Below are 17,076 nucleotides of genomic sequence, written 5' to 3' on the forward strand. Positions count from 1 at the left end.
GCAGTGAGTTACATACTGGCTGCATACATGTGTGAGAGACACATAAAACAAGCATATGTGTTTCTTTTCAAATAAGTAACTTTGTTTTAACTATGAGGTCAGAGTGGGGAACCCCCCTTATCTATGTAGGGTGTTAGATTGTCTAACTACATGACCCAGTTTCAAGCACCATGTCAGCCTGCACATGCTCTTTGGTGTGTGCTTAAGTGAAGTAGTGCATGCACTGCAGGTGGACTAGCTATCAGTACTCCAAATTGAAAATGGAGAAAATACAATTTTTCAAATGAGGATAATTGAATAATAATTTCACTGCTAGAAAAGCTGCATTTATAAGCATTTTATCTCACAAGGTGGTATCCCTCTGGTGTTAAAATCAACCTTGGATAAGAAAAATAACTGTGCAGCCCTTGATAAAGAGACGTGCAGCAGTGAAATGCTTTATTGTCTCCTGTCATTTTCAAAAAGATAAGGTGGTGATGAAGTGTATCAACAGCTCAGTGAACAGACCAGTGAACTCCCAAGTCTTCAAGATATATTATGCCGTGCTTCCTCCCCCTCCCAACCAAAACTTCACTATCCTCCCCACTTTTACTGAGTCCATTCTCCAGACACGTCCATTTCCAACTTGATTTTTCTGCATGCCATTTTTTTTACATCGATTTATGCAATGCAAACATGACCACTAGCTTCTCCAAACTACCTGTTCATAATTCTTTTCTGATTAGATGCTGAGGAAGCCCCTAGAAACCCCTCTGAAGAGAAAGCCAAGAGAATACACAGAGAGGCCCAAACACACACAGGCTGGCCTAACTAGTGGAGAATAGCTGATCGCTGACGTATCTTAAATGTAGCTAAGCCATAGCTGTGAGGGGGGGAAAAGCCCCATTAAGAGAGAGCAAAGCTGGCTGACTGGATGCAGCTGTGCTCTGCAGAGCCTGATCAGAGGCAATTTGACTGATTACATTCACCTGCACTGTGGTGATGATCAACATGAAAGAGGGAGCATGTTCATATGAAATGGAAACTGGATCTTGGATTACACCGGACTAGTGCATGTTTTAGAGAATGACAGAGAAAGAAAGAATGAGAAAGGGAAGGCTCCAAAATTATCTGGAGCAAACTAATGGCTAATAAACCCACATGTTTCAATATCAGCATCATATCCCATGGGTAGACAGAACCTCTCAGATTTGCGTTTATGTTAGAGAGGCGGATGTAAACATTAAACAGAGACATGAGAACAGGGGAATGAAGGAGAAGGAGGGAGAAGTTGTAGATCAAGGAAAAAAAATATAAAAAGACATCCAAACTGGTGAACTAGCCAGCATCCACATGTTTACTTGAGTGCTAGACAGATAAAACACACCTGTATGACTGTATATGGTACAAAAATTATGTACTCTTTTAAGGACAGAATAATGAGGAGAAATTACAAAAAATAGTATCACAGAATTTCCCTGTATGAACAGAGTCAGTGAGATCATCATATTTTAGAGACCAGGACAACATGGATGGACTGAGAGTAAAGTTGAGGGTAAAGCATCACTTTGCCCAAATTATAAAAACAAAAATATTCCCATATAGTTAGAGTTACCTCTCTGGTGGCTTGGCATGCAGATAGATTTGATTAATTTGTTCAGGCCTTGAATTAGTATAAGTACAAACATGTGTTTGTGGTGCTCAGTGTTAAAGAATAACATTTCAAAATTCGTAAAAATCTCTTTCCAGGCAGTGTCCTTATTATTCTGGATAATCAGAACATGCTGTGAACGGTGCAGTCTGCGAATTATCCAGCGTAAAAGGGACACAGCTTCTGGAAAGAAATTGTTGGTGTCGAATTTTCCAAATCAGTTTTCAATGCTGTATGCACTACAAACCAAATTCCTTTCCATTTTTTCCATTGCATTGGGATAGAAGCACAAATATCTGAGATAAATATCTGAAAACATGAGCACATTCAGCTATCTGCATGGTTAACTAACACCAGAGAATGAGGTATGTACAAGAAAAAAATCTAGAGAGTTTGAGTCCCTTTAGAGGCAGCTCTTGGAGCAAAAACTGCACAGCTGGATGTGCCGTTCGCAGGTTTATACAAAGACTGAATGGTGGCTCATAAAGGTTAAGTGGCTGATGGTCTGTTGCAACATCTCCCTTCTCTCCATAAAATGTGACCCTCTGCCTCATGGCCTGGCTCCAGCAGAGGCTCAGAGGGGACAGGGCCCAGGAGGGAGAGAAAGAGAGAGAGGTGAGGGGGTGACCAGGGAAAGAGGGTGTAACGCCATGTACAGTGATGAAAATGATTTGAGCCAGTGTGAAGTAAACACCCAGGTGGAATGAGATGATGAGAAAAAGCTGACCTACAGAAAGTACAACAAAGAAAGATTGATTGTGAATTAAATAGAGTGAAGATACAAACAAGCCAACTCCATGTCTCTGTAGAGTGAATAACTGACATGAATGGAGAGGGAGGGAAAGATTTTAAAAACGGCCACTTGGCAGAGCTCGAGATACACAAGCAGTTATCCTCACATTGTATGATTAGTGATTCTTGGGACTATTAAAATCTTAAAAAAAGAAAAAAAAAGAAATCTTCAACACAAAGAACTCCACATGTAAATTAAAACACAGGGGAACAGTTTGAAACTTTCCCACAGAATTGGACACAAGATAAATTGGTCAGTGCAATTACAATGGGATGTGCCCCTGTGACCACAGGACCAATCACTGACGGACTGGGATTATTTATACAATATATGGGAACAGGAGGTCACTGTTGAATGATGTGGCGTTATAACACATCAGCTCCTCCCCTAGGCTCAGGGGACTCCTTTAAAATGGCACTATGAGATGGCAGTGTGGTCAGAGTAAATAAAATGAAACTACAATGTGGTTAGTTTTACTAGGTGAAACTATAATAAAGTGGCTTGGTTTTATGCTAAATTGGGATACTTTCAACAAAGAGCAGAGCCAAAAATCTTCACATTAGTCTTAAAAATAAGTGGCCTGAGCCCAAGAGCCTTATTCATAGAAATCACAGTACAAGAATTAAGCTCCAATTATGTGGAACAATTTGTCTGCCAGAGGTTTTTGTGTCCCTAATTTCTCTGCAGCCTTTTCACACCAGTAGGAGCAGTAGTAACATGCATACAGTGATCTGCAGTGATCACATATATCCTGCATTTTGTCCTTGTCAGATGGTGTGTTTAATGAAGCACACATGCATTCAGCTGTAGATAATTTGCTCAAAGTAACAGTGGCAACTCTAAGAAGTGGTGTTGCCCCCTAGTGATTAAATCTAAAGCAGCAACTTGTCATCCAGTGTTTTTCGTCAAGAGGCTGATGGAGCATGAAATGCTGATGGAGCGTGAAATTGTAAAACAAACGGAAAGATCATGAGCTTTATCTTAATTGGAGCAAAATAATCTTGCAGGATGCCAGAAAAGAGCTTCTTTATTGGAAGCAGAAGCAAAGAATCAAGATAAGCAATAACTGATTTTAGCGATACAAAGACCGTTTTTATGTCTGGTCACTATCAGATATGGTTCATATAAAGACTTATGTCAAAAAAGATCAGTTTAAGGTTGACCATTTCTTTATTGATACTATATACGTTATACAATATATATGCAACCCACGGGCATGATAAAACCTTTTCATTTCCGACTTTAAGAGCTCTTATCTGGTTAGAATTTAAGACAACAGTACATCTTTGTGATGTGATCCACACATCTGTGAAAAGATTATTATGGCACAAGCATTACTCTATTTGTTTAGTACAGTATAGATGAAATAGCTACATCACCAATCATATAGTACAATTGATCTGATATGAACATACAGGACAGTACAGTACACAACTTGATATTTAAGTTAGGGTGACAAAAAAGGCATTAAATGAAAAATTGCAGATTGGTGGAAAAGGCTGTAACAAAATTGGAAAATAAATAATGATACAACAATGAGGGGCTTTGGAAAAGCTAAAATATTAATAATGTCACAATGTGGTGACTGATATCCTGCCATTTCATGTTCCATAACAATTTGTCAGAACACAGATTTCCAACTGAATAAACCCGGTGAACTCAGGAAATAGACTGATGCTTACAGTAACATTTATCATTTAACAAGAGTGACAATGGAATTTAATCAAAAGGTCATTATGATATGTGAAACACACAGCTGTTGACAAAGGTTTGTTCATACAGATTGGTCGATGAGCTGTGTTAACAAGAAGGGAAAAAAAGAAAACATCAGTGATAAGACCTGACGCTATGGAAACTGACATGCATGGACATCCTCTCTCATACTATGCACCTGTTCTGGATAGAGACACCTGTTCAAACTCACACCTACACCCCTGATAAGTGAGTGTGTCTGTGTGTGAGTACAGTGTCGTCATAGGTGGTTTAGAGATCAGCTGTGAACTGCCCTTTACTCTGGATGTTCCTCATGATGGACTGGACCACCTCTGATGTGGTGCCCTGACCCCCGATATCAGCTGTGTGCAACTGCAAGGGAGAAAAAAAGAGAAGAAAAAAGGGATGTTCACTAATGCGGTCAGACATGAATCAAATTAAGTTCAAAAGCACCAAATGCTTTGAAATTGTTGCATTGATGAATGAGTCTCTCTGTATAGCTTTGCAAACAGTTTCCCACGGGGGAAAATAAAATTAATGTCACACCATATCTCTAAAAATCGGTCTGCTGCCTTGGACAATAAGATCAGGTTTTAAAATGAGCTTGAAGGCTGTGATTAATGCCGACATCACACAGCGTAGCACTTCAGAAGACATTTGTTACAATGAAAGGACATAATGCTGCGCTGTGAATGTATTGTGATGCCCACTAGGAAACAAGTCAGACCTGCTGTCAGGGCCTGTCAGCCCATGCCAGACAACTGTTGAGCTTTATGGCAGTGATTCAGGTTAGAGATGGGGCCTCATCAGTGAAGCAAAACTCACCCTGGTTTCATTCATGGTAGTGAGGACTGAATTTCGGATCAAACTTGCATGGTCGTTAAGGCTGGAGACAAACAACAGGCAAAAAAATTATTAACATTACTTGCATCATTGCATCTTGGATGGAACACACACAGCAAGGAAATGTGTTGGAAGTATTTTAGCTGGGAGAACTTACTTCAGGTGGTCCAGCATCATGCAACTGGCTAGCAGCATGGCAGTGGGGTTAGCAATGTTCCTGTCTGCAATACTCTTCCCTGTGTTCCTTGTGGCCTGAGGGATCCAGAAATATAGGCCAAAAAAAGGACAAAAATCTTGAGTTCCAATTTATCACACAGGCATCATTCACTGTTGTACTAACCACAAATTGTCTAGCACTCACCGTTTCAAAGACAGCGTAGGCATGACCATAATTGGCCCCGGGCACAAGGCCAGGCCCTCCCACAAGGCCTGCGCACACATTGCTCACCACGTTCCCATACAGATTAGGCATCACCATCACATCAAACTGCTGAGGCTTGGACACCAGCTAAAATACCACATGGAGGCAGAAGTTGGATCGTGCAACATTTAAAAAAAAATAAATCTTTGGATGCAAGCAGATGTTACCAACTCTCACCTGCATGGTGGTGTTGTCCACAATCATGCTGTCAAAAGTGATGTCTGGGTAACCAGAGGCCACTTCTTTGCAACACTGCAGGAACAAGCCATCACCAAGCTTCCTGTTGGAGTGGAACATTTAACACATCAAGCACTAAGAAAGTATTATGTAAGACTCAGGAGGCCAGACCAATCTCAGGATACATTTGGTCCAGAATAACTTACATGATGTTGGCCTTGTGAACAGCGGTGACCCTGCGCCGTCCTTTCTCCCTGGCCAATCGGAAGGCATATTCAGCAATCCTGAGGGAATTGTTCCTCGTGATGATCTTGAGACTCTCCACAACCCCTGACACACTCTAAAAGTGGACAAGACCAATGGGGAATAAATGACAATGAAAGTTTGACTACTGCAAACTAAACGAGATCAAACTAGATCAAACTGAATGCAGTTAAGGTGCCTAGAGGAAGGAAAATAACAAAGGTAATAAGGAAGAAAGTAAACAAAGACAGTGTCAACCAGAAAGCAGTAGTTACTGTTCCCAGTAATTTGTGATTGTGACTGACTTAGGTCCTTTATCTGTTTGTAAGGCTGTAACTACATATCACTTCTTCACTATAGTTGAAGGGGCCCATATTTCAACATTCTCGTTCCCTTTTATCTAATCTGGATCAATATCAATCTGTTAAATAAGTTAAGTATGGGCACCAATACCGATCAAGTATATCAGAAAGATGCTTTTTGTTAGTATTTTAATAGTGTATGGATAGTAGGAGAAGAAGGTGGCAGGACAGGCACAGGAAGAGTAATGGTTTTTAAAAGAGGGAATGTAAGTGTGTGTTGCAGCCGGCAGTACAACTGATTGTGTTTCTGTTGTGTCTGACCTCGTGCTCCAGACTGCTGTACTCTCCCTCTGTGTTCTCCCTGATGATCATGATGTCAATGTTCTTGTGGCGAGTCTGAACTCCAGGGAGGGACTGGCAATGCATCACATTGGCATACAGGTCTAAGCTTGTGCTGTAGATATACACATCAAGGGAGAGAGAGAATGGCATTACCAGAAACAAAGTACTTTATTATAAAATAAATGTGACCCATCAGACAAAAGAAAGCCTTTATCAAGGGAACTGAATATTTCTCTAAAACTCTTACCGAAGCAGATTATTTCTGGATTTGACAGATGGTGGCATGGTATGTTTGGTTTCGATGTTACCTATCAGGAAAGTTAAGCAAGCAAAGTTAAACTACAGCATCAAGTTCTCATTATCACACTCTGCTTGTGACTTTGAAGTTGACATGGGAAAAACTAGGGTTGCTTACCTTTGAGGGCAACTCCATTACGGCGGATGGCAGTGATGGCATTACTAATATCATCCTCAGTCTCCAATGCAGAGTTGACATGTACTACCTCAAAGTCCACAGGCACACAGGTGAACCTACAGCATGGTGACAAACCACAAGGTAAGGTAGGTAGGTAACTAACTAATTTATCTATCTATACTGTTTTAACACTTTCAAACAGGATTTAATATCAGTCTTACTAACCTGAAAACTTCTCTGACGTGATTGAGCAGCTCTGGACCGATTCCATCTCCTGGTATGAGGGTCACAGTGTGTCTGCCTCCATACTTTGCTGGAGGGGGCTGTAACATATTTTATACATTAACTTGATAACTGAACTACAAATCACTTATACACATATACATCATTGCTGATGTGTTACCATATGTCTTATATTTTTAGATTGTTTTCCAACCTACCATTTATAAATGAATGCCAGCACAGTATGAAAATCACCCTGCAGAGACTCAATACTTTCTTGAGAAAGGTCATTCATCCCAGTGAATATGTATTTGCCTCTCTTTATTTATCTTTTGCTTGTAACATGTTTGCAACATGGTAATGCAGGTGCTAGCAGAAAACTTCATTTTGCTTTTAAAGATGCTCTCACATTCATATTTGATTACACTGCCAGAAAATATTGCATTCCCAATCTCACATATTAAACCCTGTAAAATAAAATAAAAAAATGGACGCTATAAAAATGGTATTGTGAATTTATTATTTTTCTTTCTTTTTTTTTTTAAAATTAAAAAAATATCTGGCAGGTAAAACATGTTTCTGCTTGCTACCATATTCCCACCCAATAACAATGCAATTTGACAAAAATTATATGAAGGAAATTGCAATATGGTTGACTTGAATCAATTAAATTTAAAAAATACAGACTGCCTGCAATGTACGCAGTATTCATAAATACATTTGGAATGCTTTTGTTAATATTGACAATTTGCACAAATGATTGTTAATGGACTAAAAAAAAGCAAAATCTCCAGCTAAAGCATGTGTGTGACATAAGGCAAATGGGGTAATGTTAGCCAGTGACAAGTTGCTGGTGTAATGTAAGGCTCAGAAATATTTCTTTTGTATATTATTATCATACTGGTTTGTTCTTAGGTCACGTAACAGTCCCCTGCAATCCCAAGTGGTTTTGATGGGCGATTTTCATGCCAATAAACAATTGTGTAGTTATTGTGCTAATTTCTTTTACATATTTTTGTATATCACCCAGCCTTAGAATAAGAAATGTGAGGTGATGCACTGTAGTGTAGTGGGTCATGCCAGTCAGATACTTACAATGTTTTCTCTCTTTTGATGAAGATGGACAGCAAGGAAAGCAGAAGGACAGGAGTAAGTTTGACAGCTTAATAGAGGAATATGTTAAATCCAAATAGAGGCAAATACAGAGGAATTATAACTTCTCCTCCCCCAGAGAGTAGAAAAACAGATACAGAGCACTCCCAGGTTTTAAAAGCAGACAAAATAAGTATCCACGTGTATCCCAAAGCCATAACAGCTTGGAAAGAAATAGACAAATGAGTAGCAGTGCTTTCTTTATTCACATCCTAATTCAGTGTTAAGCTGGAAACCAATTAATGTGCAATAAATCTGTCAAAATCACATCTAACCCATTCTGACAGACTCACAGTGAGCGAGGTCTTTTTCCTGTGACTTGTTACAGTTGTTCCGAATACCTGAAAAACACAATTAAGATAAATGTGTTAGAGCATGTGTTTTATTTTGTAAGTGCAACCAGCTGTGCAGTAAATTATATTATGTGGGAGACGCCTGCTAGCTTGCTAATATGACTGTGTGAGAGCAACCATTTGACCTTGTGTCCAGTCAAAATAACAGCGTTTCATTCAAAGCCACACAACAAACATTCACAACCTACTAAACAGAATAAGTTTCGTATTTTCTTTGTCTTACTTTAACCGTATTTCCAAGGCGTCCACCCCAAAATGGACTGATTATTTTGGACATGGACAGTACAGCACTACGAGACGCCATCTTGAGCTTGGAGTACAGTTGTCGCGTGTGCACGAGGAGGAGGTGTTGTGCTCGCGCGGCATTTTTTTTTTCAATTTAAAAGAATATATATTTAGATATTTTTCCCATTTGTAAAACATCAGATTTCCAGGCAATTTAAAGGCAGAAATGATAAATTGAAATAAATATGTAATTAAAATCTAATTTGTTTTGGTCACGTGACGGCCTTGCGCAGACTCCGTGCGCACTGGCTGGCTGCTGGCACTATTTCCGGAAGACAGATGTGGAGGATAATTGTCACAACTTGCCTATTGAAAGCGTGAAGTTTACTCGTGTAAATGGTCGACTGAGCATATCGGCTTTAGTTTGTGTTCTCTATGACAACTGTTTTACACTAGGAGAGCCTCAATGAGGAAACAGCGCAAGAAATAGACTAAAGTCCCGGCTTGGCAAGAGCAACAGCTTTTCTTTACTGTTCATTACGACCCATCAGAGTCGACAAGAAACGACAGCATTTCTCTAGAAACCTGGACATAGAAGGTAGGGGGAGGTATTTGAATATATTCAAGAGGTGGGTGGTGTTGTCAAGGGACTTCTGCGTTTGCTTAGTGTCTGCAATGTTTTTTTAGTTTTTTAAAATTCCCTTCAAACGTGATTCCTGCTGGGCCATCTGGCACAGAAAGACTCATAAGATAAGACAGTCATGAAGAAAGTTCAGTGACTCAATACAAATATGAATAATACATGTAATTACCCCGTGACTAATTGAATTGCAAGTGGTATGATATTTTTTGTTCCCCCTCCAAGACTTTAAGACATTTTTTGATTAGGTAACTGTACATACACTGAATTTAATCTGCCTTCGTTTTATTGCACTATCTTTTTTTCTTAGGCCTGCAGTGATTAATCGATTAGTTGACAACTATTAAATGAATCGTCAGCTATTTTGATAAATGGTTCAATCTTTTTGAGTCATTCCAGCCTCCTGAATGTGAATGTTTTCTGTTTTCTTAAGTCTTATATGGTACTACACTGGATATCTTTGGTTTGAGGACTATCGTAGATATTACAATATATTTGAAGATGTCACCTTGGCCTTTTGGAAATACTTTTAGTCGATTAATCGATTAATATTAAATTTATCGCCAACTATTTTAGTAATCGATAAATCAGCAGCAGCCAAGTAAACTGTGAACTTTTTTTTCAAGCAACTGATTATTATTGTTATTATCTTAATACATACTTTTATCAGAGAGCATTTCCTGATTTTATTTGAGGTTTATCTTTTTACCTATTTTTCTTTTATCTATCTCCTGTTTTTATGTTTACATTTTTATGTCTGTTCTATGGTGTTATCTTGTACTGTCGAACTTCCTACTGCACTGTAAAGCACTTTGAAACGCTGTTTTGAAAAGTGCTTTATAAATACAGTTTATTATTGTTATTATTATTATTATTGTTGTTGTTGTTATTATGATCAATTTAATAATGAAAGTGACAATAATAGACAGGCTGAAACTGCTGTCCCATGCAAGTGTCACAGTGTTTATTGCAGATGCTAATTTGCAACACCTGTCCCTGAAGGGCTTTTGTGAAAATAGGTTAAAATAGTGAAGTAAAAGGGAGGTAAACTGAATACAGAAATATAATAAATGCAATAAAGCACAGGGTAAGAAGAAGATAAAAAATACAACATGGTACAATACAAGAAAATACATATATAAAACTAGACATGAGTACAGGTTTTTGTTGCTGAATTAATGTCAGATGGAAAGGTAGCAAGTTCCAGATTTTAGCTCCTTTCATACTAAAAGCTGTCTGAGCAAAATGCATTATGTAGAATGAGACTTAACAGTTTTCCCTTGAAGCTGCTCAGATGGATCTGCTGGAGCTCTGGAGTCTATTGATTTTTGCGCAGAGGCTGAGAAGCAAGTCCGTTTAAATGTTTAAACACAAGCTTTACATAATGAGGATCGATAATTTTTAAAAGTTAAAATTTGTATTTACTGAGAATGTGGCAATGATGGTACCCTTTTTGCTTTTTGTCTAAGATTTCAGGGCCTGATTGTGACTATGGATGTAATTACTGACTGGTTAGCCAGTGGGTACACTAAAGGACAGTGTCATTGAATTTATGAACATTAAGGCACAATCAAATATCAGGCAGTGTCTTATCATCTTGAAACAGTAGCATGACTTTTAGAATGTAACTGAAAATCTAAACTTATCCCCAGATACTTGACTTCTGTTATTTGTTCAATGAGCTCACCTTTATTTCTAACATTCACTGGTTGTGTTGCAGGTTAGGTTTCGCTTATAATAATCACTTAGACAAGAAATATAATCATCAGATTAATCGATAATGATAATATTAGTTTGTTGCAGCCCTATTTTTCTTCTCCTTACTCTTCTTTTATAAGAAACGACAGTACAGTTTCATTTCCATCATTACACCCTTATGTCATAATGAATAGAAAAAATACACCAAACCTATGCCACTATGTGAAACTACACTATGCAAACTTTGATGAAATTAAAACCGTCCTAATTTAGCCACCCTCTCTTTTTTTCTGTCCAGGTCTATGAGACAGTGAAACATGAGATTAACAGGTTGGTTGAAAAATGTCATCACATTTACATGGGAACTGCTGGTCTGGTTGAAATCTTAAGTATGTTTTCTCTGAGCTGGTGTATCCTGTTTATCTTGACAGGTCCCATGCGAGCTGTGGCTGTGCTGCTGTTGGTGGGTCTCACCTGGCTGCTGGCAAACACCTTATTTGGTGGGGAAAGTGGTTCATCTGTGCGGCATTTCTTCAGTGGTAAGAGAAGTACAAGTAGTCTTTCAAATGAGTAAAACAAAAGAGTTGTTGCGAGCATTTATTAAGCCAAAAATTCCAAATGCCCCTCCCATGTACTCAAATGTCAGGATTTGCTGTGTTTTTACATAATTGAATATTGAAAATCTTTGGGTTTTTGACTTTGGTTGCAGTGGACTATTGTCTGACATTTTAGAGACTATAGACAGCTTAACTGATAAAATACTAGTTTGTAGCAAATATTTCTGATAGATCATACAATAATGCTTTATTTTTGCAGGCACAAGCGAAGAACCAACACCCGGTAAGTATACAGAACAGCATCATATGACCATATCAACTATCATATTGGTGAAGCTGTGTCCTTATTGTCTTCTTTTATTTTCACTGACTAATGTATCATATGCTTTAGCTGAACCCCGCCCTCGAAGGTATAAATGTGGACTTTCAGCTCCGTGTCCCCCAAAACATCTGGCTTTCCGCCTTGTGTCTGGTGCTGCCAATGTGATCGGGCCCAAAATCTGCCTGGAGGACAAGATGTGAGACCCAGTGTTTACCATTCTCTTTCTGTTCAGCGATGTCTTTGTCTCCCCTGCTGTCTCAATTTGAGTTTTTTTTGTTTTTTTTGTTTTTGTTTATTTCACACTCTGTTCTTTTCCCCCCTCTGTGCATAACCGGGCTTCTAAAGCTGTCTGGGGAGCTGAATGCAAGTACTCTTTCAGTCTGTCTGTCCCTTATTTCTTTGATTTTGTCTTTAGTTTTTTTCATATTTATGAAAGCTTCTCAATTGCTAGACAGCATATTTAAGTATGTAGATTAATGTATACATGCAGGGGAGTGTTTTCCTAAAGAGCTTCAGTTAGCACTTCAACCTCTTGTGTTTCTGTCAAACAGGTTAGTGAGCAGTGTGAAGAACAATGTTGGAAGAGGACTTAACATAGCTTTGGTTAATGGTATGGTGAACACACTGTGTTGTATTAATAGTTTAAGCTCTTGTTAAATGTGTGATTTTTAACATGTTACTAATGTTTTGTTGCTCCAGGGGTGACAGGAGAGCTCTTAGAGACAAAGACCTTTGATATGTGGGCTGGAGGTAATAAAAAACAGACACAAGTATATATTTCACATCTGGTACATATGGCTCATAAACTACAGTTCATAGCCATCCATTGTTTTCTCTCAGATGTTTCTGAGCTGTTGAAGTATCTGCGACCGATCCATGAGGGAACACTCGTGTTCGTGGCCTCCTTTGATGATCCAGCCACAAAGTAAGAATCAGTTCCAGTCCAACGCCTTTTATTCCCTCCACTAGATGCACCTCAAAGCAATTTTCACAGATAAACTGTCAGCTAAAAGTCATATATATATTTCATGTTTTGAAATTATTGTGGTATTTCTGCAGAAAATAGTTTCTATAATAGAGAGAAACATCAGCAGGGCCAATGTCCCACCACTTTCATCCAGTTTTATAAACCAAGAGCTGATGGTTAACAGTTAATCTGCTGTTGCCTTTCAAATTCAACATTATGTATTTGACATCATCCAAAATTCTTCCAGAAAAAGTAAAAAGTTGAGACTGAAGAAGAGCTTCTTTCCCCGAGCTGTGGCTTCAACCTCCTTACAACCCCCCCACCCTAACCCTAACCCTAACTCAGACTCATGAGTTATAATGCTACAAATTGCACTTTCAATTGTTTATGCTGCTATTATGCTGCCATGCGCCTGTATCATTGATGCTCCGTGACTACTGATTTGTTTTCCATTGAATTGCTGCTATTAATTTATTCTTCATTCTTTCCTTTTTTAACCAAATGTACTGCAGAGATGCCTTCGTAAATTTCGTTATACATTGTATTGAACTTTTGATGATTTGGGTGCAACAAAATTGGTATGATCATATCCCTCCATGTTGCCGTCAGAAACTTTATAGATAGATACATAGATGGGTAGAGTACTTTTATTTAATACTTGCTTAAAAATGTATTCACCTACTGAGCAATGGTAATAGCCTGCATTTAGAGTTTAAGCTCATATATTAACCTCTAAGCCTGTTATTTGAAGAACTGACATCCTACTTGACAAACATTAACCTGCTACCTGATCCTCATTTCCTGTGGCAGGTTGAATGATGAGTCTCGGCGACTGTTTGAGGAGCTCGGGAGTACAGCGGTGAAGGAGCTGGCCTTCAGAGACAGCTGGGTGTTTGTTGGAGCCAAGGGCATTGAGAATAAGAGTCCCTTTGAGCAGGTATGTGACTTCAGTGTTACCAATGCTGAACAAATGCTGAGAGAAGAATAAATCACTTCCTTTTGATGTCTTGCTGAGCTTTTTACAGTGTGGATTTGGTCTTCATAGATATGGTAGCAAATATCCTCCCTGTGCCATTACGTAAAGAAAAACACAAAAAGGTTCAATCAAGATTAGTTCAGGAATAGAAACAATTGTAGTATGCTGTAGCTGATTGCATGAATATTCCTCTTATCCATGAATTATATTAGATTTGCTATCAGAGCCAATGTTATGCCTTGGAGAGTGTAGTTATGCCCAGTAGCTGACATACCTCCCCAAAAAAAGTGTGTTTGGATTGACTTGTAGCCTCGTGAAGCATCTGATCATTTTCCAAACCAGACCAAAGCTTTTGAAATTGATGTTTTTTCCCTACTTATAGGTGCCAAGGTTTTACTACTTTTGAAACTTATGCATCTTTTATTGTATTTGTCAAATTGACAGTCAAAAATGCACCTGAAAACTTATATAGTTGGTGGTGTGTTCAAGTGCTTGTTGAAAATGATATATTTAATGACTTTTGGTACATTTGGAAATAAATCCTGTTAATTTTCCACTTATCTATACTCATCCACAGTGACTATTCATAGTTTATTTGTGATATTGAACATTTAAACCATCTATTTTGTATAAAATTTAAAAAAAAAACTCACTACAGAATAGTAGAAAGGCGTTCAGTGTTTATTCAGCACTCTGTATATGAGCAGCCACTGTGGAATGATATCCTGATCCCAGTCTTGCTGAAATCAGATCTGTTTGCCTATGGTTGTCCCCATTAGCGTATGAAGAACAGTAAAAGCAGCAACAAGTATGAAGGTTGGCCCGAGTCTCTGGAGATGGATGGCTGTATCCCCCTGCGACCACCCCTGGAAAGTTAATTCTGCCCAGTACTCCAGTACAGCCACACCTGGAGAAGCAGCTGTGGATTCACATATCTGTTATAAAGCCAAGGAACTTTTGAATGACTGAAATGATCCCAGATCTGGGCCACAAATAACCTCTTATTTTCCCTCTCACGACAGAGGCATGAGTTGACTGCAAAGATTGTTTTGAGACTTGATATATTTAAAATCGCTGGAACCTGATGTGGAGGATCTGTGCATTAAGCTTGGCGAGCCACTTCTGAGCTGAAGTAATATAGAAACAAGGAAAGTGTGTGAGTGTGTGAGTGTGTGAGTGTGTGAGTGTGTGAGTGTGTCTGTGTGTGAGTGTGTCTGTGTGTCTGTGTGTCTGTGTGACTGTGTGCGTGTGCGTGTGTGTGTGTGTGTGTGTGTGTGTGTGTGTAAAAGGGATACTTGAGAGGCCAAATGTTTGATGACCAAAGTGTAACAGTGACTAGTGAATGAATACAGCTGGAATAGGTCTTCCAAAGCCATTGACGGAAATGGATATATTTCCTCAAGCCTGCCTTTAAGATGTCAATACAACAGCGATAAGCAGACTTGCATGACATTTGATGTTCTGCAGGCAAAAGACACCTAAATAACTGGTGTCATACTAAGGCATTGGGCAACCTAATCCATGTCAACATAAGACAAACATTTGAGGTACTCCAGTAGTTGAAATGTCTTACTAAGCACCAAGTGTGTGGGCAGATTTTATATGTAAATACGTTAATATATTTTCATCATGTGATATATATTATTATTATTAATATTAATATTATTATGCATAGTTTTAGCTGCCATTTTTTCCTTAGAACTTGATGCACAGCAGTTATTGCTTGCCCAGTGTTTACAAATATCTTTTGGACAAATTTGCCCTAGTTCATTTCCTTTAAATAAAACTATTTTAATACCTTTGCAGAAAGACTACAGATTAATAGTGTGAGATCATTGTGGCCTTTAGGAGTCTGTCCACTGACTGCTTTCCTTGAAGATAAATCTGTGGTTGTGTTTGTTGTTATTTTAAGTGTTGAATGTATACACCGCCAAATATGTAGGAATGTTTGAGTAGAAGTAAAATAATTATTTTAGATGTATGGTTATAAGTCAATTTCAGCAGCTTGTGTCTGTATTATCTTACCTCCTAAGTACTTCTGTTTTCTACAGAGCAGTAGAGTCTGTGTTTATAGTGTGACCACAATACTGATTAATAAAAACGTCTAAATATTTCTAGTGTTTTTTTAATTTATTTCCATGGGTCCTGAGTGGTCTTGTGTCAGCAGGTGTACATGAAGAAATTCACCAGAGGGCGACAGAAGTCAAAGTCTCAATGGGGTTATTCAGTTCATTTTCCTCAAGGCATTTGCTTCATTAAACATATGCTGTGGCAGGAGCAACCGACATGGTCTGAATGTAGAAAATGTCTGGTTTGATAGTGAATTCAGTGACAGCGTTGAATCAGGCTGCTTGCTGAATTAAGGACCGGGATGTGATGACAAACATGGATCAATTACATTGAAATCTGTTGTGAAGCCTTCACGTGTAGTTAGAATAATCCTTTGCACTATGTTTAACATGACTTAAGCCCTCTTAAGGACTGGGTTGTATGACGTCTAAAAGAGAGAGACAAAGCGATCATGTGCCAATTATAAAGGTAAAAATTATATTACTGAATAATTAGTAATATACCAATTTAGTAATAATTGGTGCTTCTTTTCATTTTAACATTGTCACAATTACTGTCACACATTTCAATTTAACAAGGGATAAAATTGTAATGTTCTGCCATCTGCAGGAAAATCACATCGACTATAAAAGCTGTAACTCGTTTCTGTCAATAGTACAACGGTTGAGTGGTCATTAGGGCTGACGGCTGCTGCAACGAAAGCTTACGAGGAGCACTTGAATGCAGCATGAAAGTCACATAACGAGCCGCACTGCTGCCCTCTACCGACGGAGGGAGCTCGCTGTCGGGTCCGTTCGTCCTCAGGAGGATGATGAGCCCTGTGGCAAGTGACAACGGGCAGGCAGAGCGCGCTCAGTACCCACGAGAACCTGCTGAAGGCCGCCGGAGTCGTGCGTTGTAAATTATGTACATAAGTTGCCGATATTATTCGGACACACATGAATGGCCAGTGGCACAACTCGGAGCCGACAAACCGAGCAGCGAGCGGGGGAATCTGTAAACCGACGGCAAGCAT

The 17,076-nt window shown here is 38.8% G+C and overlaps 2 protein-coding genes across 3 annotated transcripts; one reads left to right on the top strand and one right to left on the bottom strand.

Annotated features, from left to right (window-relative positions):
- Positions 1–3,570: 3,570 nt before the first annotated feature.
- LOC128357427 (isocitrate dehydrogenase [NAD] subunit gamma, mitochondrial-like) lies at positions 3,571–8,928 on the bottom strand. Its single transcript, XM_053317778.1, has 12 exons — positions 8,830–8,928; positions 8,547–8,594; positions 7,105–7,202; positions 6,880–6,995; positions 6,712–6,772; positions 6,444–6,576; positions 5,784–5,917; positions 5,578–5,680; positions 5,341–5,487; positions 5,137–5,231; positions 4,962–5,022; positions 3,571–4,508 (listed from the first exon to the last, which is right to left on the bottom strand). The coding sequence occupies exons 1-12, from the start codon at positions 8,908–8,910 to the stop codon at positions 4,407–4,409; spliced, it is 1,179 nt and encodes a 392-aa protein (XP_053173753.1). The 5' UTR covers positions 8,911–8,928; the 3' UTR covers positions 3,571–4,406.
- Positions 8,929–9,165: 237 nt separating this feature from the next.
- On the top strand, positions 9,166–16,105 carry fam3a (FAM3 metabolism regulating signaling molecule A). Of its 2 annotated transcripts, XM_053318162.1 has the most exons (10): positions 9,166–9,429; positions 11,468–11,499; positions 11,601–11,708; positions 11,986–12,009; positions 12,118–12,244; positions 12,600–12,658; positions 12,748–12,798; positions 12,889–12,973; positions 13,826–13,952; positions 14,771–16,105. In XM_053318162.1, exons 2-10 carry the CDS (start codon positions 11,487–11,489, stop codon positions 14,867–14,869), a joined length of 693 nt encoding a protein of 230 aa, XP_053174137.1. In that variant the 5' UTR covers positions 9,166–9,429; positions 11,468–11,486; the 3' UTR covers positions 14,870–16,105. The 2 variants fall into 2 exon arrangements, with proteins under 2 accessions (XP_053174137.1, XP_053174136.1); XM_053318161.1 differs by having other exon boundaries at positions 11,986–12,244.
- The last annotated feature ends 971 nt before the right edge of the window (positions 16,106–17,076 follow it).

This window comes from Scomber japonicus, chromosome 4, assembly GCF_027409825.1.
Source record: "Scomber japonicus isolate fScoJap1 chromosome 4, fScoJap1.pri, whole genome shotgun sequence".
Classification (NCBI taxonomy): domain Eukaryota; kingdom Metazoa; phylum Chordata; class Actinopteri; order Scombriformes; family Scombridae; genus Scomber; species Scomber japonicus.

Excerpts from the sequence above, each read along its gene's own strand:
- LOC128357427 (XM_053317778.1), bottom strand. The coding sequence starts at position 8,910 with ATGGCGTCTCGTAGTGCTGTACTGTCCATGTCCAAAATAATCAGTCCA. Across the intron at positions 8,595-8,829 it reads GCCTTGGAAATACGGTTAAA|GTATTCGGAACAACTGTAAC; the intron begins GTAAGACAAAGA and ends TGTGTTTTTCAG. Across the intron at positions 5,681-5,783 it reads GTTCACAAGGCCAACATCAT|GAAGCTTGGTGATGGCTTGT; the intron begins GTAAGTTATTCT and ends CCACTCCAACAG.
- fam3a (XM_053318161.1), top strand. Across the intron at positions 11,709-11,985 it reads TGTGCGGCATTTCTTCAGTG|GCACAAGCGAAGAACCAACA; the intron begins GTAAGAGAAGTA and ends TTATTTTTGCAG. Across the intron at positions 13,953-14,770 it reads ATAAGAGTCCCTTTGAGCAG|CGTATGAAGAACAGTAAAAG; the intron begins GTATGTGACTTC and ends TGTCCCCATTAG.